Source organism: Eschscholzia californica, unplaced genomic scaffold, assembly GCF_041429995.1.
Source record: "Eschscholzia californica isolate CP2 unplaced genomic scaffold, dmEscCali1.0.p SCAF_4, whole genome shotgun sequence".
Classification (NCBI taxonomy): Eukaryota; Viridiplantae; Streptophyta; class Magnoliopsida; order Ranunculales; family Papaveraceae; genus Eschscholzia; species Eschscholzia californica.
In genome coordinates, this window is record NW_028238461.1 from 29,678,249 (window position 1) to 29,701,479 (window position 23,231).

The 23,231-nt window shown below is 39.0% G+C and overlaps 1 protein-coding gene and 1 pseudogene across 1 annotated transcript; both read right to left on the minus strand.

The window, feature by feature from the left end:
- Nucleotides 1-1,192: 1,192 nt before the first annotated feature.
- On the minus strand, nt 1,193-5,964 carry LOC147544057 (uncharacterized). Its single transcript, XM_086635587.1, has 8 exons — nt 5,937-5,964; nt 4,112-4,284; nt 3,909-4,018; nt 3,097-3,646; nt 2,517-2,965; nt 2,330-2,420; nt 1,859-2,254; nt 1,193-1,345 (listed from the first exon to the last, which is right to left on the minus strand). The coding sequence occupies exons 1-8, from the start codon at nt 5,962-5,964 to the stop codon at nt 1,193-1,195; spliced, it is 1,950 nt and encodes a 649-aa protein (XP_086491713.1).
- Nucleotides 5,965-18,164: 12,200 nt separating this feature from the next.
- Nucleotides 18,165-22,527, minus strand: LOC147544058 (uncharacterized; annotated as a pseudogene).
- Between the last annotated feature and the right edge of the window lie 704 nt (nt 22,528-23,231).

The following is a 23,231-nucleotide window of genomic DNA, read 5'->3' on the forward strand; positions in this document are numbered from 1 at the left end:
CATTGACATTTTATTGGTTGCATCGAATTAGTATATATATGACGGTTTTTTGCATCATTGTTTGGTTTTTTTTGTTGAGAGTCATCATTGTTTTTATTGATACCATATATGATAATACACTTGACTATTATGCATCGTGTTTGTATTTCGTGTGTTTTATATTTGATGTGAATTATGTTCATTTATTTAGGTACTTATTTTGGTTCGGTACAATATAGTATTTGCCGCTTTAGTTGGTGTTTATATGGGCAGTAAACTGATGTACTATGGATTGCGTTGTCACTATTATGTTTTTATACTTTATATTGTTTTATCTCTACAATAATTAGATTTCGGTGTCAATAGTAACTTCGTGTATATTCTATATTTTAGAATTGTACTTTTTATTGGTATTTTCGAATTTCTTGTAGCATGTAGAGTATTAAGTTTTCGGCACTCTTTTTCTTCTTTTTTTTGCATGGATTAAAGTTTGAAGGAATGGTTTTGTAAATTTTATTTGGATGTACATCAGAATTTAATGCCATGACTTGTGTACTTGTCTATGTCTTGCATGAAATGAACGTGTAATATAAACAAAATAAGTTTTGTGATATTTATGTAAAATTAATATTTAATGTGTCTGTATTGAATGAATGCTTGAATGCTTGAATGCTGAACAATAGTCGTAGTTCGGTATTTCAGTGTGTAAATTTTCAATTATTGTGAATCTTATTTGTATAAATATGTGATATAGCTACTATGATGTGTACTTTCAGAAATTAATATTTGATGTGTTCGTATTAAATGAGTGCAGTATCCACAAAATTAGTGTTATGTTTTCTTATCATTCTGATTTTGTTTGACATTTCTTAGAAGTTGACTTTAGTATATCGAATTAGTTTTGTTAGAAGCTGAGTTGTGATGTGCAAGTTGTTTGGATGGTTGATTTCAGATACATTTGAGTCGGACATAAATTTAGTCCGAAAAAATCGCTGTTTGAAATAATATAAAATTACTATTTTTTTTTTTTGCATTGATCAGCAGGCTAAGGGAGCCAGACCCAGAACAAACAGAGGCCAACAGCCAACTAACCAATACCAGTAGGGACAAATCCCCTACTCAAACAAAAACAAAAAAAACTTCAACAAAACAACAATAGACCTATACATAAAAGTTCTAAGAGTCAAGAGAAAAGCAAGACCACCTAATATCATTAAGTCCTTATCTTTATAACACCAAGCCTATCATCCTCAATTAGCTGCTCAAGCTCTTCTCGAATGTCTCCGGGACCAAGAACCTCCTCCCCTTCAGCAGGTCCATGCTTTGAAAGCCAATCAGCAACCTGATTGATTTCCCTATACACATGCTGAACAGAACAAGTTCTAAACTCCCCCATTAAATGCCTAATCTTCCTCCAAATAAAGTCTAGCTTCCAAGGAGGCTTCAACTCAACATTACTCAACAAGGCACAGGCAACAGAAGAGTCTGAAAAGGGAAGTCTTGTGGCAACTAGAAGTAATTTGCCAGCAATGTTGTATCTTGTGATTTTCTAGGGTTCTATTTTCTTTCTTTTTACGGCAAGTGGCGGCGGCTGGGTGGATCCCTGGTTTGTGGGGTTTGTTATTCCGATTGGTCTGGCGGCTGGGGAACTGTTGTTGATGCTCCCTCCTGCTTTTAGGGAGGGAGCAGGTGAGAAGGGTGCTTTTCCTTGGGTTGTTGTTTTTGTGGGGAGGGGCCTGTCCCCTGAGGGCATAGGCTAGTATTTTCTTCTTGTTTGTTTGGGTCTGGCTCCCTTATGATTAAAAATAAGAAGAGTCTGTAGCAATAATAATCTGAGAGAGGCGCATCTCCCTAGCAATCCTAAGACCAGCAACAATACCTTTAAGCTCATGGAAAGCAACAGATTTAGGGACTGAAGTTCCTCTAGCAGGAGCCAAGACAATCCTTCATGGTCCCTAATCACACAACCATAACCAGCCCTCTCCAAAGAATAAGAACCATCAGAGTTTAAGAGAACAGCACCAAACTTGGGTCTCTGCCATTGGCACTCCAGCACTCTAGGAACATGAAACAAGAAGTCCACATTCCAAGCAGCAGCAACACTTCTGTTCCTAAGGTTGTCAACAACCTTGCATTGAAAGGAAGAGACTTTATGCAAAACAACCTCCTTGCTCAGAGGTTGTTCATTATGCAACCTTTTGTTCCTTTCCCACCAAACATGGTATATGAATCCATTAAAAGCTAACTTGCCCAAAACATCAAACCCATCCTTACCCTGAAACATGGAAGAACACCACCTCAGCCCAAGGCCTAGTGATAACCTTCACAATGCCCAACAATTTCAAGATACTTGCCCATATAAATTGGGAGAAAGAGCAAAGACAAAATAAGTGCTGCTCATCCTCACTGTCCTGGCCACAGAGAAGACAAGAGGGATCCACCTACATGCCCCAAAACAGCAACTTACACTTGGTTTTCAACCCCCCTTAATAGCTAACCAAGAGATAAAGCTCTGCCTAGGAATATTATGAGAAAACCACACCAAAGAACTCCAATGCACTCTAACAGAAACCTTCCTCAGACCTTCATAAGTGGCTTTCAGGGAGAAAACACCAGATTCACCAACAGTCCAAACCTTCATATCTTCAAACCCCTCATCTATAGAAACATTACCAATACTTGCCACAACAGGTTCTAAGAAGGTAATAGCCTCCCAAGGAAACACCCAAGCCCCATTAGAGATGCAAGAACTCACCTTAGCATCACTATGGAGTCTGCTGATATGCCAAAATCTATTAGAAAACAAGTCAAACAATAGGCCTAGAGGATGCCAGTTATCCTTCCAAAACCTAGTAGAATGCCCATTTCCAATAATATGAACAGCAAAGAGGAGTTCATACTGTCTAAATTGCAGCACTCTCCTCCAAACCCAAGAAGAAGAAGGAACCTTCATTAGCCAAAAATCCTTCTTCTTAATAAGATTGGCCTGCACCCATTCAACCCACAAAGTATTTTTACCAATGAAAAGGTTCCATACAAGCCTCAAACAACAAGCAATGTTGAGGACATCAAGACTTCTGAACCCCAGCCCCCCCCCTCAGCCATAGGGAAACACACCTTACTCCAGCCAATAGCAGCCCTTTTAACAACATCCCCAGCACCAGACCAAAGAAATCTATTAAGCAAAGTGTCTAACTCTCTAATAACTCTCTTAGGGAGAGCAAAGACACTAAGCCAATAAAAGACCATACTTTGCAAAATGGATTTAAGGATAACAACTCTACCAGCATAAGATAAGAACTTAGTCTTCCAAGATTTTATCCTGATCCTGACTCTATCCAAAAGAGCAATGCAATCAGAATAGGTAAGCCTAGATGAAATCAAAGGAACACCTAGATATCTAACAGGCAAAGCTCCACAATCAAACCCCAAACATTCCTTAATCTGGCTAAGACAAGGAGAAGCAACTCCAGCAGCAAACATAGAGCTCTTAGTCCTATTGACTTGCAACCCAGTACAAAGATAAAACTTATCAAGAGTCTCCTTAAGAGCCAAGGCAGAATCCAAATCACCTCTAGCAAACACTAAAAAATCATCAGCAAAAGCCAAATGGGTAATAAGAGGGTGTGCATTTAGGGTGCAGGCCAAACCTTCCCCCTTCCACCATCTTTACCAAAAGCACATTAAACACCTCCATGACAAGGACAAAGAGGTAGGGTGACATAGGACAGCTTTGTCTCAACCCTCTTCTGCCCTTTAAATATCCATAAGAGCTACCATTGATCATAATAGAGAATCTAGAAGTAGAAATACAAGTAAAAACCCATTGTCTAAACTTAGGAGGAAAACCCATGAGCTCCATAATCTTCATCAAGCCAGGTCACTCAATAGTATCATAGGCCTTTTGAAGATCTATATTATAAGCACACCTAGCTGGACCAATAGACTTATGATAGTCCCTACACAACTCATGAGCCAAGAGAATATTATCCTGAATGCATCTCCCAGAGATAAAGGCAGATTGACAAGGGCTAACCAGCTGAAAAATACACTCTATCATTCTCACAGTCAAAATCTTAGTTATACACTTATAAACAACGTTGCAACAAGCAATAGGCCTAAAGTCACCAACCCTAGAAGCATTAGGAGACTTAGGAACCAAGGTAACAAAAGTAGAATTCACCTCTCCCAAAAGTTTGCCAGAGACAAAGAATCTCCTAATAGCATCAATGAAGTCATCTCCAACTATGTCCCAGCAGAAGTTAAAAAAATGAGCAGTAAATCCATCAGGCCCAGAAGCTTTATCTGCATAAAATTACCATTTTGCGTTTGACTATGACAAGTTTATTTTTATTTGTTTGAATTGTTCAGCGTGTCTCGAACCCTTGACCTCTAGGGTGGAAGATTATACCTCTTACCACTCCAACCAAGGGTTGTTGATGACTATGACAAGTTTAGATAATTCAACCTGGAATTTTTTTTCCCGAAGTCTTAGAATACAAATTTTGTGAATTTTCATACGATTAATGTAGTATATATATGCAAATCAAGTGTTATGGTGTGTGACACTGTTGAATTGGAAATTGACATTTTATTGGTTGCATCGAATTAGTATATATATGACGGTTTTTGCGTCATTGTTTTTTTTTTGTTGAGAGTCATCGTTGTTTGGTTGATACCATATAATGATAAGACACTTGACTATTATGCATCATGTTTGTATTTTGTGTGTTTTATATTTGATGTGAATTATGTTCATTTATTTAGGTACTTAACAATATAGTATTTGTCGCTTTAGTTGGTGTTTTTATGGGCAGTAAACTGATGTATTATGGATTATGTTGTCACTATTATGTGTTTATACTTTGTGTTGTTTTATCTCTACAATAATTAGATTCCGGTGTCCATAGTAACTTCGTGTATATTCTATATTTTAGAATTGTACTTTTTATTGGTATTTTCGAATTTCTTGTAGCATGTAGAATACTAAGTTTTCGGCACTCTTTTTCTTCTTTTTTTTGCTTGCATTGAAGTTTGAAGGAATGATTTTGTAAATTTTATTTGGATGTACATCAGAATTTAATGCCATGACCTGTGTACTTGTCTATGTCTTGCATAGAGTGAACGTGTAATATAAACAAAATAAGTGTTGTGATATTTTTGTAAAATTAATATTTAATGTGTCTGTATTGAATGAATGCTTGAATGTTGAACAATAGTCGTAGTTCGATATTTTAGTGTGTACATTTTCAATTACCTTGTGTTTTGCTGTGTGAATCTTATTTGTATAAATATGTGATATAGCTACTATGATGTGTACCTTTAGAAACTAGTATTTGATGTGTTCGTATTCAATGAGTGCAGTATCCACAAAATTAGTGTTATGTTTTCTTATCAAAATGATTTTTTTTTTTTTTTTTATTTTGATAAGCGGGAGAAGCCCGAAACGAGTACAAAGAAATAAGAAATAAAAAAAAAAACCAAAAAAACAGCAAGGAAGTCAAATTACATCATCTCATTAGCCCCACCCTTTCCTCATTCTCACTGTACCTCTAGAGTCCGCATTAACGATATTGACTAATTCCACCGGAAGTTGACTAATATTCAAGTGAGTCACCCCCGGTCCAAGCTTCATCTTCGACAGGAAATCTGCAGCCTGATTGGCTTCTCTATAGACATGAAAGACACGAAAACTCCGAAATTGACTCCGGAGCCTTTGAACCCTCCTCCACAAACGCCTCGCCCTCCATGGTAATTTCTGATGTGGTTTTGCAAGAAGTAACTCTATGTTCATCGAGTCAAGACCAAGTTCAACTTCCTGCAATCCGGCACTAAGTGCTAACTCCAATCCCAACTCAATACCCTGTAGCTCGTGTATGAAAATAGTCTGTCCATCAACCTGACCTGTAGCTGCTCTCACAACAGTCCCCTCCGAGTCTCGAATAATAGCTCCATACCCAGCATCCACCTCGTTAACTGCACCATCTGTGTTTTTATTAGAATAAATAAGCTTAGTCTCTGTGGGTTTGTAGAAACTAGAGTTGCTGTTGAGAATAAGATTGCTACTCAGAGGTCTATCAATCCTTTTTGGTCCTATATGGATAACTATAGTGCCTGTAGGGGTGGTAGAATCTGGCTAGCGTGGGATTCTAATTGGAGGACTGTGAGTCAAGTCTTCACTTCAGAGCAGGTGTTGGCTGTTAGAGTGACAACTCCAGATGCTAAGGTGTTTATGTTAGCTATTGCTTATGGACATAACACTAGAGAGCAAAGGAGAGAGTTGTGGCAAGATATGGGCATTCTTGTCAGGAGCTTTGAGGGGCCTTGGGTCTTCATGGGGGATTTTAACTCCATTCTTGATCCAAGTGAAAAAGTGGGTGGTGATCCTGTGAGACCATGCCATTTTAAAGATTTTTCAGATTGTGTGCAGGATAATGCTCTCATGGACTGTCCTTTCTCTGGGTGTTTCTTCACCTGGAACAACAAGTAGGAAGGGGTGGATAGCATCTTCAGTAAGTTGGACAAAGTCCTTATTAATATTGAGTGGCTTGATCTTTTTCCTGCTTGATCTTTTTCCTACTTCTTTGTTTTGCATAAATGTCATGAAACATGTATTCACAAATCTGAACACAAACATGTTTGTTTAGATGTTTTTTTACTTTTCGTAACATATATCGTTGTGTTAAAAACAATAAAAAAAAATTGTGGATTTTTCACTAAAAATTTATTCTTTTAATAACATTGTTTTTAAAGCATTATGCATAAAATAGAAATTTGTCACTTACTTACTTCTATTCTTTGCATAAAAAACAATTTCTGAAGCATAAACTTTTATGTTCTCATAATATTTATTAATTTAATGGAATTTTGTTTCCAGCATTTTGCATATGGAGGTTGACCGAGCAATAGATCAGGCACCATAAAGGGACCAACCACTAGTATCGAAAGCTTGGGGCCCTGTGTTACTCATATTGGTCAAATATTTCAGGATGCTTTCGAGATTCTCTTGGAAGATATACAATTTAGTGAACAAATCTATTGGAAATAATCTATTTTGTTAGATATTTTGTAACTTGTATTGACTTTTCTATTTTATTTGTTCACAAATTATCATTTGTGATTGTCTGAAATATATTGTTATGGATACAATCTATTTTGCTTTCTGTATATAAGATGTTTTAAATTTTGTTTCTGAATTCCTGAACAAATCTTAGTTTGTCTCATCTATTTTGTAAATTTCTGAACAAATCTTAGTTTGTCTCAACAAGTTTGTAAATTTCTGAACAAAATTATTTTTGCTCAGACATTGTTTTGCCAAATATTTTGCATTATTTTCTTTTGCATTTCACATACACAAACTGACACAAATATTTTCGCTCAAGCATTTTTTTGAATTGTCATGTGAAAAAAGAAATTGTTTTCCCATTTTTTGTTTTGCTCTGGACAGATATATTTAGACTCAAGCATTTTTTAATTTGTCCTTTGAAATTACAATTTTATGCATATTATCCATTGTATTTGACGAATTCATTAACGAACAAATAATATTTTGCTAATGCATTTTATATTTTGTACATCGTTATATATGTTGTCAACATTTTAACAAATGTTCCAAAAGTGGGTTTTTTTTGCAATATTTTGTTTTGAATACAATCTATTTTGCTTTCTACCTAATGTTAAGATGTTTTAAGTTTTATTTCAGAATTCCTGAACAAATCTTAGTTTGTCTCAACAAGTTTGTAAATTTCTGAACAAATACGTTTTTGCTTAGACATTGTTTTGCCAAAATATTTCGCATTCTTTTCTTTTACATTTCACATACACAAACTGACACAAATTTTTTTGCTAAAACAATTTTTGATTTGTCTTGTGAAAACAGAAATGGTCTCCGCATTTTTTGTTTTGCTTTCGACAGAAATATTTAGACTAAAGCATTTTTTGATTTGTCCTTTGCAATTAAAATGTTATGCATATTATCCTTTGTATTTTACAAATCCATTAACGAACAAATATTAATTTGACTAATGCATTATATATGTTGTTCAGAAGATAATTACATATGTTCTCAACAATTTTAAAAATGTCAAAAAAGGGGTTTTTTGCATTATCATTTTGAATACAATCTATTTTGCTTTGTACTAAATGTTTTTTTTTTATAATGATAAGCGGGAGAAGCCCGAATCAAATACAAGGAAAAAAGAAGTCAAAAAACAGCAAAGAATTCAAATTTACGTCATTTCATTAGCCCCAACCCTTCCTCATTCTCACTGTTCCTCTAGAATCTGCATTAACAATGTTGACTAATTCCACCGGGAGTTGACTAATATTCAAATGAGTGACACCCGGTCCAAGCTTCATCTTTGACAAGAAATCAGCAGCCTGATTGGCTTCTCTATAGACATGGAAAACCCGAAAACTCCGAAATTGGCTACGCAGCCTCTGAACTCTATGCCACAACCGCCTCGCCCTCCATGGTAATTTCTGATTTGGTTTTGCAAGAAGTAACTTGATATTCATCGAGTCAAGACCAAGCTCAACTTCCTGCAATCCGGCACTAAGTGCTAACTCTAAACCCAACTCGACACCCTGTAGCTCGTGTATGAAGATAGTCTGCCCATCAACCTGACCTGTGGCTGCTCTTACAACATGCCCCTCCGAGTCTCGAATAATGGCTCCATACCCCGCCTCCACCTCATTCAGCGCTCCATCCTTGTTAATCATATATCTCCCTGCCATCGGCCGAGTCCATTTACATGAAGTATAGACCGGCTTTTGGAGCGAGATAGTAAGATTCCATCGATCAATGGTTCTCTGATTTTCCTCTGTATCTTCGAATCGTTTGGTAACTGTATTCAGCTTTATCCTCACTTCATCACAAATAGTGTGTATAATCAGCCCCGGTGACATGACATTACTTCTAAATACCCTGTTATTCCGCTCCTTCCAAACATGATAGATATAGGCACTTAAAAGCAGACGACCCACTCGGGCAGCAATAGAAAACCCACCAAAGTGATTAATACACCACTGTAGCTCCCCTTCCCAATCAGCAACACATACTCTCTGAAATCCCATCTTGAGTAATAGCGATTCCCATATAATCTTTGTGACTGAACAACCAAAGAACAAATGGAAATCCGTTTCTTCATCTTCCCCACAGAATATCCATGTAGTGTCTATACTCATACCCCAACTAGCCCGTAACGATCTAGTTTTGAGGCGTCTTCGAAAAGCAAGCCACGTGATAAAGCAATGCTTAGGTATACCACCCGATGACCATACTAATGAAGTCCAGCTCAATCGGGGTCCTCTAGGTCGAATTGCTTCATACGTCTCTTTGAGAGTGAATTCACCATTGTGGCTAGGCATCCAGATCACCTCGTCTCTGAGAGTACTATCTACCACCACCTCTCTTGCCTCAACCTCAATAGACCCTAACATAGCTGCAACATGGTTAGGAAAGACCCAGCCTGACTACTCTATAAATTGAGAAACCCGGGCATCTAGATGAAGGTGAGAATCATATCTATAAACCTCCTCGAAAACATCATACAGAAGACCACGAGGATGCCATAAGTCAGTCCAAAATTTGGTATCATGACCATCCCCCAAAGAAGTACCAATAAGTCGCCGAGCCGTCGGCCTGCTGGCTAGAATCCGACGCCAACACCACGAACTCCTGCTCGTAGCTGAAAGAGTCCAGAAATGCTGATCTTTGATGAGATTATTTCTCACCCAATCAGCCCATAGAGTCGTCTTACCACTAACCAAATCCCATATATGACGAAGATTGGACGCCTCGAAGAGCCTCTCGATATTGCAAAATCCAAGCCCTCCTTCGTCGGTTGGGTAACATAACTTTCCCAACCAATAGGAGCTCGCTTACATCCCATATCAGCGCCATACCAAAGAAACTTACTAAAGATAGAGGTGATGTCATTCATAACTCGTTTGGGAATAACAAACACCGCTGCCCAGTATAGTAACATGTTGTTCAACACCACCTTGATGAGAAGAACACGTCCCGCGAAAGATAAAAAGCGACTCTTCCAAGACTGGATTCGTCCCTTGATTTTATCAATCAGCGGGATATAGTATAGGTAAGACGAGAAGATATAAGAGGCAATCCCAGGTATCTAATAGGCAAAGAACCAGTACCGAATTCCAGGATGGTAGTAATATCACTCTGACCCTGAGCCGAAAGTCCAGCGAAGAAGATAGTACTCTTAAGCACGTTGGCCTGCAACCCCGTCGCCCGATGAAAACCAGTTAGCACACCTTTTAGGGATTGAGCCGACCCTGTGTCCCCTCGAAAGAAGACCATAAGATCGTCTGCAAAACAAAGGTGAGTAACCTTCGGGACTAGACAATGAGGGTGTAGCAAAAACCCGACCTGCCCTTTCCTCTCGATCAATAAGAACCGCGAATACCTCAATCATTAAAACAAACAAATATGGAGATATCGGACAACCTTGCCGCAAACCCCGTTTCCCATCAAAATAACCATGGGCTTCACCATTGACCAAAATAGAGAACTTAGACGTAGTAACACAAGCCCGTATCCATTCTATGAATATCCTTGGAAAATGGAACTTACCAAGGACTGAGAATAGTGAAGACCAACGGACTGTGTCATACGCCTTCTTAAGGTCAATCTTGACCGTACACCGAGCTGGACCATCGGGTCGCTGGTAATTCCGGACAATCTCATGTGCTAGCATGATATTGTCCTGGATGGTACGGCCAGAAATAAAGGCTGACTGGTTCGGACTATTCATCGAATAAATAACTCCCTTCAGTCGAATCGTGAGAATCTTGGTAATGCACTTATACAGCACATTACAACAAGATATAGGTCTAAAATCTGAAACTGAAGAGACATTATCGATTTTAGGAATAAGAGTCACAAAGGTAGAGTTTACCTCTTTGAGAAGCTTTCCAGAGCTGAAGAAGTTCTGAATAGCCGCCACAAAGTCATCTCCCACGATCGACCAGCACGCCTTAAAAAAGTGGGAAGAGAACCCATCCGGCCCCGGCGATCGATCAGAACCAATAGATAGCAGAGCAGCATAACCCCTTCGGCATCCATTAACGGTCGTGAGAACTCCACATCAGAAATGTGATCTAATACTTCATCATCCTCGTCATCTCGACCGAATAAATCCCGATAGAAATCCACACATATATTTGCTATTTCCACTAGATCCTCAGCCACCGAACCATCCTCTCTAGTGAGTTGAGTGATAGCGTTCCGAGACTTCCGCTCCTTAATAGAGTTATGGAAATAAGCTGTGTTGCTGTCATCGAGAGTGAGTCATTCAACTTTAGCACGTTGTCGGAGCATTGTTGTTTCTGCCCGAACAATATTACTATAGTTTTCAGTAGCTACTCTCTCTTGCCTCCTTAATACTGGGTTTGCTGGATCTGCCTGCAATCTTACCTGCACTGAATGTAAAAAATTCCGGTTAATGGTTACCTGGTTCGTCACCCCATTGAACCGATCCTTCTTCCATTCATTCAGCCGTGCTTTCAAAGCCTTAAGTTTTGTCACCATACGAAACATCGGGTTACCTCGTACCGACACCTTCCATACATCAGCAACTAGAGCTCTGAACGTGGGATCCTCCGTCCAGGCATTGAAGAACCTAAACGGAGTACGCCGGTGTATGTTGGGTGCAGCAAGTGGTATAATGATCGGAGAGTGATCGGAATCCCCAGCCGGTGGAAAATCTGCTTTGGCTAGAGGATAACGAGTCAGCCAATCACCATTTATTAGAGCCCGATCAATCTTGGAACTGACGTTTGCGGGTCCCATCTGCCTGTTGGACCATGTATAGAAACAACCTGTATACGGACAATCAAACAGTCCCAAATCGGTAACACAGTCAAACATCTCATTGGAGCCTTGAGATGGTGAGTTGTTACCCCCTCTCTTCTCATTGGCCAGCATCGTGGAGTTAAAGTCACCTAGTACTAGCCACGGAGCCTCAGAACCCAGCATAAGAAACTCTAGGTCCCTCCAAAGCTCCCGGCGATGAACAGTATTATTGCTTCCGTACACCACTGCCAAAAGGAAACCTGATCCATCTGGGAACCGAACACCACCTGCAATAACTTGTCCTCCAACATGGGACACGGTGAAATCAACCCTACTCGGGTCCCATCCAATCCAAATCCGTCCATTCGGAACAACCACATAATTATCAATGAAAGACCAGCTAGAATTAAGACTACGCTGAATACGAGTCTTATTCCTTTCATGGACATGAGTTTCTAACAATCCACACCAACCAATACCATTCAATCTCATAAAATCACGCACACTCTTCGTACGGAGAGTGTCATTAAGACCTCTCACGTTCCAACAAGCGAGGTTAATCATTAACTATTGAGGGGTAATTGCAACCTCCTCGGAGGTCTCTGGGTTACTCTCGATGCTCATTGTACTCGAATCAGGATTAGTATCATTTCGTGTGTCATGGACCGGGTCATCTTTATCATGATTATTATGGTCCGAATGATTAAAACTCGATTCAGTACCATCAATTGACAATAAGGTTGCAAAGGAGTTACCTTTAGTGGTCTGATCTTCCAGAGCCGTGAGTTGTGGAGGATGTGGTGGTACTCGCTTTGTTATTTTCCTTCTCGGTTGGTCCAATCTGTCTGTCGATCCTATTCCCACTTGAAACTCTCTAGCCTTATGTGTAACCAACGTCCACTCATCAGTCCCATTTCTCACCTCCTTGTTATGAGTTACGTTGTAGTTATTACCTGGTCCATTTGCTGGTCGTTTACGCCTAGCATTTTGGTGCCTTGGAGCAGCATTAGTCGTGCTGTTTTTTGTAGGAATTGAAGGTCCCGGGTTCCTGTTATTCCTAGTAATAACAACTCGATTAATATCCATTGTAATGTCCCCACGTACCTGGTTTGCTGCTGTTTTCTCATGTGAATTAGGTTTCGGTTTCACGGGACATGTCTCATCATCATGGCCGAACACTTTACACCCTTCACACCTTTCCGGTTTCCACGAGTACTCAACTTGTACCTTAACATTGTGTGTTAATAATCCATCTTTTACTCGAACATCTACCTCATCCAGTAAGCAAGCATCAGCTTGTACCTCAACACACACACGTGCAAATGCCATCCTCTCTTTCGATTGCGTACGACCATCTTGCATGATAGGTTTACCCACCACACTCGCAATATAACAAATTCCTTTTGTGTTCCAAAGCAGTAATGGGATATTCCGAAAACAGACCCAAATAGGTATAGTTTTCAATTCTTGTAGTTCTTGTTCAACATTAGGTTTCCATTGTCGAACTACAAAAAGTCTCCCCGAAATAAATATCGGCCCAAGTTCCAATGCTCTTTGTCTATCATCGGACGAAGAAAACTTTATGACGTAAGCTGAGTTACCATGTACCGTGAGTTGCATGTCCCCTTTCGGTTTCCAGTGTTTCAACAACACATTATATACCAAACCATATCCCAACCTATCACCAATGAAGCTGCCTATGAGAATATCATCGAAAGTTTTGATTTCCTGTTTGAATTCCGTCACGTCCACTTCAGCGAATAGTTTCCCGTCAATCTTCTTCGGTGGTAAATAAACCATCTCATCTAAGTGATTAGTATTTTGGTGGCCGAACAGTGAAGAGGACCAAGTAGGAGTTCCGTTCACATTCAGTGATGGTAGTTTATGAGCACTCACCTGTTCGGGCCCAGAGGGTGGGCGTGTATCTTCATTTGGAACCCTACTTGCAGACGAAACCCTAGTGTTTCCTGAGTTAACTCGCTGAATTCTTGCTTCTTGTGAATCAGCCGAGATTTGTGTGTTCATGGTGATTCCCACATTTGGTTTTCGAAAAACACTTGATAACATGTTATTTCGTATATCATCTGCTAAGGACTTGTGACCCTGGACTGTCTTCTTCCCCAAACCTGCTCGTTCTTCTCTCACATGAACAGAATTTTGAGTGACTCCTCCATTAACATTTGATGTAGACCCATCAACATTCGTTTTGGATTTGGACATTGCCTTAAACAACAGACCAACAGAACCTGAAGTTAACGTACCACTTTGCTGCTGATTTTCATGAGCAGCCAGAGAGTTGTCGTGATCCATCTCATCCTCTTCATCTTCACTAAGCACTCGGTTTCCAGCCAAGAGAAACCGTCCTTCACCTATTTCACCTTTATCTCTCATGTTGGTGTCATTACCAAGATGAGAATCACTCATTGCCGAACAAGAACAGATCGGCCAGTAAGAGATCTGATCAGAAACTTTTGCAAAACCTAGCAGCACAAAGAACCCTAAAAAAATCGCCCAGAGCACTCAATGGGTAAGGATACTTTAGTCAAATAAAAGACCACTTTGTACTAAATGTTAAGATATTTTAAATCTTATTTCTGAACTCTTCAACATTTAGTTTGTGTTAAAAAAAAATTCCTACCATATTCTTTGTTATTTTACAACAGAAATAAGTATTCTCAACAAAATTATATATATGCTCCAAGCAAAGATTAAGTTGTTCCTGCTTTTTCGAAATTGCAAGTAGCACAAGCAGATCACACGAGAGCATTTTTCATCTATTGTTTACATTTTCCAAACTTTGTTTTTTCAAAATATCGATACAGATGAACATATGTTGAATTGTCACAAAAATATTCACTACGAGCAAGTTCAGAAATAAGATACAACTGGAAAAAGTTCAGCGGAAAATTATTGCGTTTTCACTACGAACAAGTTCTAAGACATCTTGCAGGATCCCAGCTAATACAATAAGCAACTTTTTATTTACGAACTCTAAAAAATATTGATAGAAAACAAACGGTAAGAAACACAAAACCCCCATAGTTAAGCATCAATAGCTTAGCTAACAATAGTGCTCGCGCAACTCGTGGTGGAGATGGCACAATAAACCAATCAACACCATAGTTCAGTGTCGGTAGCATAACTAAAATACCAACAATGAAGGACGACATGGGCCTAACAAGAACTCTTTTTGGTAACCAAAACTAAATACTTTGCAAGTAGAAACTTACTTGCGAAGGAACTTTTTCATTTTCAAACTCGAAGAAAATATATTATTAAACAACTGAATATAGGAACCACAAAATCCCTCATTGTTCATTTACTAATAGCTTAGCAAATGATACTGCTCGCGCAACTCATGGTGGAGATGGTACAATAAACCAGTCAACCACCATGGTTCAGTGTCAAAAGTGTATCTAACAATACCAAAAATGGAGGAAGATACAGGTCTAACGAAAAAAAAAACTTTTTGTTTACAGGTAGATACTTTCAACACTTTTGATTAGTAAAAACTCATTTAATAAGCATTTTTTTCACTTTGAAACTCAAAAAGTTATTACTAGAAAAATGTTAGGCAACACAATGCTGTCCGCGCAACTCATGGTGGAGACGGTGCAACAAACCACCATAGTCCAGTTTTGAAAGCAAAGCTAACCAACAATGGACGACGATACGGGCCTATTAAAACTCTTTTTATTTACCAAAAACAAACTTTTTCAAGACTTAGAACTCCTAAACAGTCATTAACATATTTTTTTGCACAATTTTTTAAAACTCGGCACTTAAATGAAGAGATTTTTTAAGGAATTAAAATATACTTCAGCCACAATATTTTCAGATAATGTAAGAACAACAGCTGAAAAATAGGGATTCACTACAGATAATTTGATGGGCACCCTCAAAAATAGTTTTAACATTTGGTTGATCTAAAACAAATAATTTACGTGACATATGTACCAAGTTATTAGCAAACCGTGGTCATATAAATCTATAACTTCAATTGCGCAAGGAATATTAACAGTAAAAGTAGTTACACCTGTTTGAAGTTTAAATCGTAAGCACACATTGAAGTGCCTCCGCAATTGAGTCCCTCCAACCCAGAGGTAGCCTGCCACAGTCCTTTAACAACCCTAACAAAAAATACATAGAAAGTCAATTTCTTGATCGAGAAAGAATCCAATTGTAATCTGGTGCAATCATTTACCAAACAAATAACAATCAGAGTTGTGCCTCGCTCTCTTTCGTTATTCTTTTTCAGCAATCAAAAATTGAAATTAAGTCATCATTGCATCAGTATAAAATTTGAAAAAACATTATATAAACTACTTAGTAATTAAATTAACGTCTCCCCGTAACACCAGTCATCCTTAAAACCTGAAAAAAAAGAGTTCATCTGATGTTAGGTAATGGAAAGATAAAGCAAGATTCTTAGCTGAAAACTGATAAGTAAATTCCTAGGGACATGAGAAAAGCATGGAAAGCTGGTCTTCGGGTAGAACCTGTGAACTAAAGAACCTAAATAGCATAATCCTCTTACAACAACAATCAAATTGCTTCTCCAGATAGATCCTATCAAACAAGTAATACAGCTAAGAGATCGACATTAATTTATCCCCTCGGAATGAGAAAAAAGTAACCAAACTGAGTGGAAGAAAAGAGAAACTGAAGATGAGACAATATTTACACAATCAAAAAAAGAAAGCAGATTTTAGAGTGGGAATTCCAGTTTTACTCTTTTTCTATATAGGAGATCATTCGATTTTTAGAAACTAACACTCCTTAACGTTGCCCCTGTAAAAAAACTGAAGGAATAGCTAGTTATAAGTTAACACTCGAACGTGATAAAGAGCTACACGAAAAAACAAATACCTCTTTTAATAATCAGCTTGAAATAGAAAACCCCTTCAGAGTCTACGCGTTTCAGCCCCTACAAGACAATCGACCAAGATGAAGGAAGTCCAAGACACGCAAAAGAAAAGACACCTAACAACTAAAACACAGAAATGTCTAGAGGTATACCCATATGAAGCTTGGGCACAAAAGCCGCTACGAAATGAAACTTGAGACAAACCGACTTCCCTCCGTAAAGAAATACTCAGTCGTCCCAAAATATCAACAATTAGGAAAAGGGTCCAGACAACATGTTAGGGAGTGGAAGATCTAGCATATTCCTCAATTTATGCAAGCTAGAAATAAAAAGACAGAAGAAATTTAAGTGATACTATATCTCCCGAAAGGTAAACAAGAGGTTGACGGGATACTAGACGTTTGAATATGTCAGGTTCCTAAAATGTTTGGATAGCTAATTAGGTAACGACACCCTCAGAGAAGAATTGTACATTATAAATCAGGAAACCGCCTAAACACGATGCTAGATCACCCTACAAATGGTTTTGCATGTGTTCGTTGTAACTTCTCCAACAAGGATAAAAACCAAGGAAACTATGTTCAGAGGCCCTTCACACAGGTAAATGTTGAACACACTCTTCCTGGCAAAACCAATAAAGTATGGCTGAATAGGACTGACCATCCTGAAGAAAGAAAAAGAAACTAAAAGAGGGAAGTTTAATCAGAAAACCCCCTTCGCAGGAAACAAAAGAACCTAGTCCTCAAGTAGAACTCCACTACGACACGAGAATACTGATACTTTAGGTACTGCAGAAGATTCGTTGTTTTTGTATTTGCATAACTAGCACCTTTTTAAACCACTAATAAGGAAGAAGAGGAGACAACTGATCATTTGTTCCTTCATTATAGAGTAAATTCAAGTATTTAAAACTTCTTCTCCAAATCCTTCTCAACCCATTGGTGTTGCCCCAACACAGCCAGCCAGAGGCTTGTTCAATGGGATGGTCTCCACAAAAGGAAGAATAGGAAAGAGGTGTGGCGGCTTGTGTTGCGTTTTGCGGAAAGCGTGAGTACGGAGTGAAGGGGAGTATCGTAACAGGTAACTAGGAAGATCCGGATCACCACACTTTGATAAAGTTGCCACCACAAAGTGATAAAGAAACCGGTTGAGCTAACACCACACCTGGATAAAATTGCCACCACCAGATGATAAAGACGCTCGAAATTCACCACCAATGGCTCTTCCAAACCATAGGATAAAGGAGTTGATCTAAATAGATCTAAAGTCACAAAGACTCTATAAGTTCCAATTCAATATTCTCTTTTTTCCATTAATAATAAGCCTAATTATATAGAGGAGAATACATTAAATGGGGAAATAAAAGCTAGTAATCTAGTTACATTGGAAACTTTCTTAGTTTATATGCATGAAGGTAGAAAGACTAGACTAAATTTAATGCAAGTTACTAAAATGAGAATGACTCTTCAAGTCGGCGAGAAACTTCTTTAAAGACCATAATTATCCCGTTGATTGGTCCAACTTCAGCAAAGTAACGCTCAGACCCCGGGTAGGAATATCGTCGTATCCCAGCGCTGCTTGTTCCAGACCTGCTTCATGATCTAGAGCTGTTTGGGTCAGCTCGGGTTGATCTAGCTCTGATGCTCCCGCATCAGACTCTCCGGGTTGGAAAGGATTTGTCCTCAAATCTGATAGCTCCTCATCTTCAAAATATGGAGAAAGAACACCTACATTGAAAGTAGTCGAAACACCATAGTCACCTGGAAGCTCTAGTTTGTAAGCGTTATCACCAAACTTCTCAAGTATCTTTAAAGGACCCTTTGCTCTTGGCATTAGCTTCGACTTGCGTTTGTTTGGGAACCTCTCCTTCCTTAGGTGTAACCAGACCAGATTACCTGGTTCAAAAGACTTAGCTCGCCTGTTCTTGTTAGCCTTGTTCTTGTACTTTTCATTAGCTTTTTCAATTACTGCCCGAACATTCTCATGTAGCTTCTTCATTGTAGTTACCCTTTCTTTTGCTTCAAAGTCTGCCTTAAACCCCAAAGGTAAGGAAATCAAATCAATAGGAATAAGTGGATTAAGACCATACACATTCTCAAAAGGTGAACGTGTTGTAATGTAGCTTGTTGACCTATTGTAAGCAAACTTAGCCTGAGCTAGCTTCAGATCCCATTCCTTCAAGTTCTTCCTTATCAAGCCTCTCAAAAGAGTAGTTAAGGTTCTGTTTGTCACCTCTGTTTGACCATCAGTTTGTGGATGACAAGAAGTATTAAAAAGGAGCTTAGTACCAAGTAATCTCCACAAAGTCTTCCAAAAATAGCTCAGAAACTTTGAATCACGATTAGAAACAATGGTTTTAGGAATACCATGAAGGCGTACAACCTCCTTAAAATACAACAAATCAGCAACCATACTAGCATCATCAATTTTGTGTCAAGGAATAAAATGTGTCATTTTGCTGAACCTATCAACTACCACCATGATAGGATCTTTTCCCCTCTGAGTTCTTCGTAGTCCCACAATAAAATCCATGCTCACATCATCCCAGGGCTGCATTGGAACAGGTAAAGGTGTGTACAGACCTAGTTGGAAATGACTTTTCATTCTTTGACACGTGGCACATCGTTCTATGATTGAATAAACATCTCGTACCATCTTGGGCCAGAAGAAATGCTCCTGAAGCATGTCTACTGTTTTGTTGATCCCAAAATGATCAGAAAGACCTCCCCCATGTGCTTCACGAATCAACAACTCCCGAACAGAACTCTTTGGCACGCAGAGCTGGTTTCCTTTACAAAGAAATCCATCTTGCAAATGGTACTGATTTGTAACTCCCTTTTTACACTCATTATAGACTTCAGCAAAGTCTAAGTCTTCATCATATAAAGTCTTTAACAAATCGAATCCCATAATTCGAGAATCCAGAATAGAGATTAAAGCATACCTTCTTGAGAGTGCATCAGCAACAATATTAGTTTTCCCAGCCTTGTACTTTGACACAAATGAGAAGGATTGTAGAAATTCTACCAATTTAGCATGTCGGTTGTTTAGCTTGTGCTGGTTGTTTATAAACTTCAGTGCCTCGTGATCAGAATGCAAAACGAACTGACCTGGCCTTAAATAATGCTCCCAATGAGTCAAATCTCTTACAATAGCATAAAACTCTTTATCATAAGTTGAGTAGTTCTTTTGTGCTCCTGTAAGTTTCTCACTGAAAAAAGCGATAGGACGTTGTCCTTGGATAAGAACTCCTATACCAACTCCACTAGCATCACACTCAACTTCAAACACTTGATTAAAATCTGGAAGTGCTAAAATAGGTGCTTCGCATAGCTTCTGTTTCACCACTTCAAATGCCTTTTGTGCAGCATTGCTCCATTCGAACTCGTCCTTCTTCAAGCATTCAGTTATTGGTGCTACGATAGTGCTGAAATTCTTCACAAAACGTCTATAGAATGAGGCAAGTCCATGAAAGCTTCTTACATCAGATTGGGTTGCCGGAACTGGCCAACTCCTTATAGCTTCAACCTTGCTTTCATCAACTGAAATGCCCTTATCTGAAACAATTTAGCCAAGAAACACAATGCTAGAAGTAAAGAACTCACACTTTTCTGGCTTAGCATATAACTTATTTCTTCTCAACACCTTGAAAACTTCTCTGAGGTGTATAGCATGCTCTTCTTCAGTTTTGTTGTAGACAAGAATATCATCAAAATAAACCACAACAAACTTTCCAATTAAATCACGCAGAACCTGATTCATTAGTCTTATGAAAGTGCTGGGTGCATTGGATAACCCAAATGGCATGACTAGCCATTCGAACAAGCCATTCTTCGTCTTGAATGCAGTCTTCCACTCATCACCTTCCTTCTGATCTGGTGATATCCACTCCTTAGATCAATTTTCGAAAAGACCTTTGAGCCATTCAGCTCATCTAGCATGTCATCCAACCTGGGTATAGGATAACGATACTTAATGGTTATCTTGTTAATAGCTCGGTTGTCTACACACATCCTCATCGAACCATCTTTCTTTGGTACAAGCAGAGCTGGTACAGAACATGGACTCATGCTCTCCCTGACATACCCTCGATCAATCAGCTCTTGCACTTGTATCTGTAACTCCTTAGCCTCTTCTGGGTTGCATCTATAAGCAAGACGATTCGGCAAAGGTGCACCAGGTAATAAATCAATTTGATGCTCAATACCTCTGTTTGGAGGTAGTCCAGGTGGTAAATCTTTAGGAAAAACATCACTGAACCCATTCATCAATTTTAGCATCAATGGATGAGAAATCACTTCAGCTCCGCCATTCTTTTCAACCACCAGCAAAGCAAAGACCTCCTTGCCCTTACCCATCTTCTTCATGATTTTGGTTTCACCCAAAAACATGTTCTCCTTGCATTTCTCTGCTGCAGACTTAGCACACATAGTAGTTGATAATGGTGCCAATGTAATATGCTTCTTATCTTTATGAAAAGAATAAGCGTTCTTGTACCCATCATGTACAACTCTTCTATCAAACTCCCAAGGTCTGCCGAGCAATAGATGACAAGCATCCATTGGAATGACATCACAGATTACCTCATCATGGTAGTTCTTCCCAATAGAAAAGGAAATCACAACCTGTTTAGAAACTTGCAACTTGCTCCCATCAGTCAACCACTACAGCTTGTAAGGTTGTTGATGGTTTATAGTTGGCAAACTCAGCTTCTCCACAAGTGTACTAGATGCCACATTAGTACAACTTCCACTATCAATGATCAAACTGCAGACTTTTCCTTTGATTGTGCACCGGCTCTGGAAAATAGCTTCTCGTTGCTCTTCTTCTGTATTAGGAACAGAATGCAACACCCTTCGAATCACCAACAATTCTCCTCGATCAGGTTGCTCAATGACTTCATCATCTTCCTCATGAACTTTCTGATCAACAACTTTTAAATCATGAGATTCCTGTTTTAGTTCTTCTTCAATCTCCTCAATCTCTTGAGTTGTCATAACTCTTCGATTAGGACATTCAGCTTGGAAATGCCCAAACCCTTGACATATTAAGCAAATCTTCTTCAAATTCAGATCCATAGGTTTTGTTGAATTCTGAACTTCTGGCTTTTGTTGCTGCTACTAACATCACTCTTCACAACTCCTTTTGGAAAAGAAGAAAATGGATTGTAGGGTCTGGTGTATTGCTTCTTCCCTACTTTGTTCTGCCTCTCCACCTTGATAGCAAGCTTCTTGACGTCATCAAGAGTCCAGAAAGGATGCAGCTCCACCTTGACTGAAATTTCATCATTCAAACCATGTACAAAGCGTACAATAGTCCTCTCTTGTGGTTCTTGAATATCACACCGTAATTGCAGAAGATCAAACTCCTTTGTATACTCTTCTACTGTCTTCTTCTCTTGCTGCAAGTGCGTAAGCTTTAAGTACAAATCTTGCTTGTAGTCATCGGGTAAAAATCTTCTCTTCATAAGTCGTTTTAGCTTCTCCCAAGACCTGATTCTGGTCTTGCCTTCTCTTAAACGCTGCGACTTAAGAGTATCCCACCAAAGGCTAGCATAACCCTTTAGCCTTAAGGTTGCTATTTTATACTTCTTCTCATCATCATAAATATTATATTCAAATGCCATCTTCATTGATCTTAACCAATCTAGAAAGTCATCTGGATTTAGATTACCTTCAAAATCTGGAAAACCAACTTTGAATTCTTCTTGTCGAGTGTGTTGATGTGGTCGATTATCTCTTCTTCTCCCACATCTAGAACTAACACTATGATCATCATTAGGAACTAAGAGAAACACGTCTGTCTTCATCAGAAGATGAATGGTTATCTCCAACTCTTTGTCCTCTTGGCTGCGCTTGCACATTCATGCAATTAAAAGCCCGAACCATTTGTTGCATTTGCTGCCTCATTTCCTCCATTTCTCTACCAATACGCTCAGCGTATGCTTGGTGAGAGTCAATCCTCTTGGAAATTCCATATTATCAAAACAGGGGATTTATAACTTCACTTGATACCACTTGAATTATAATAGAGTCAATCCTCAGAAGCTTAAAATTTCACTCCACCAACCTGAATTAGAGCTCTGATACCACTTGATGCGTTTTGCCGGAAGCGTGGGGGTGGGGGGGGGGGGGGAAGGGGGGGGGGTTGTTAAGTGTTAACAGTGGGGGATCTCTAGAACTGTAAGAAGGGGTGGAGAAGGCGATCATGGAAACCGATGATGGGGGTTTAATCCCTCCGTCTAAATCAACTTAAATGGAAAACGAAATGATAGGTAAATACCCAGAAATCAGTTTCAGCAGGAGGTACAACCAACACAAAGGAGAAGGGGTGGACTTCTTCTCCAAACTGGGCGGCTTTATTCAAGAAATAAGATTCTTCACAAACAGTGGTTTATGATTTCACGACTCCAACTACGATTGATGGTGATAAATTTATGTTTGCTGATTTAAGAGATTATCAAGATGAACAGAAAAAGTGTGAAACATTGCTAGTTGGGGCCTTCGTGGGAGATAGGGTTTCGTACTCCATTGTGCGAAGCTCACTGTTACGAATCTGGAATCTGAA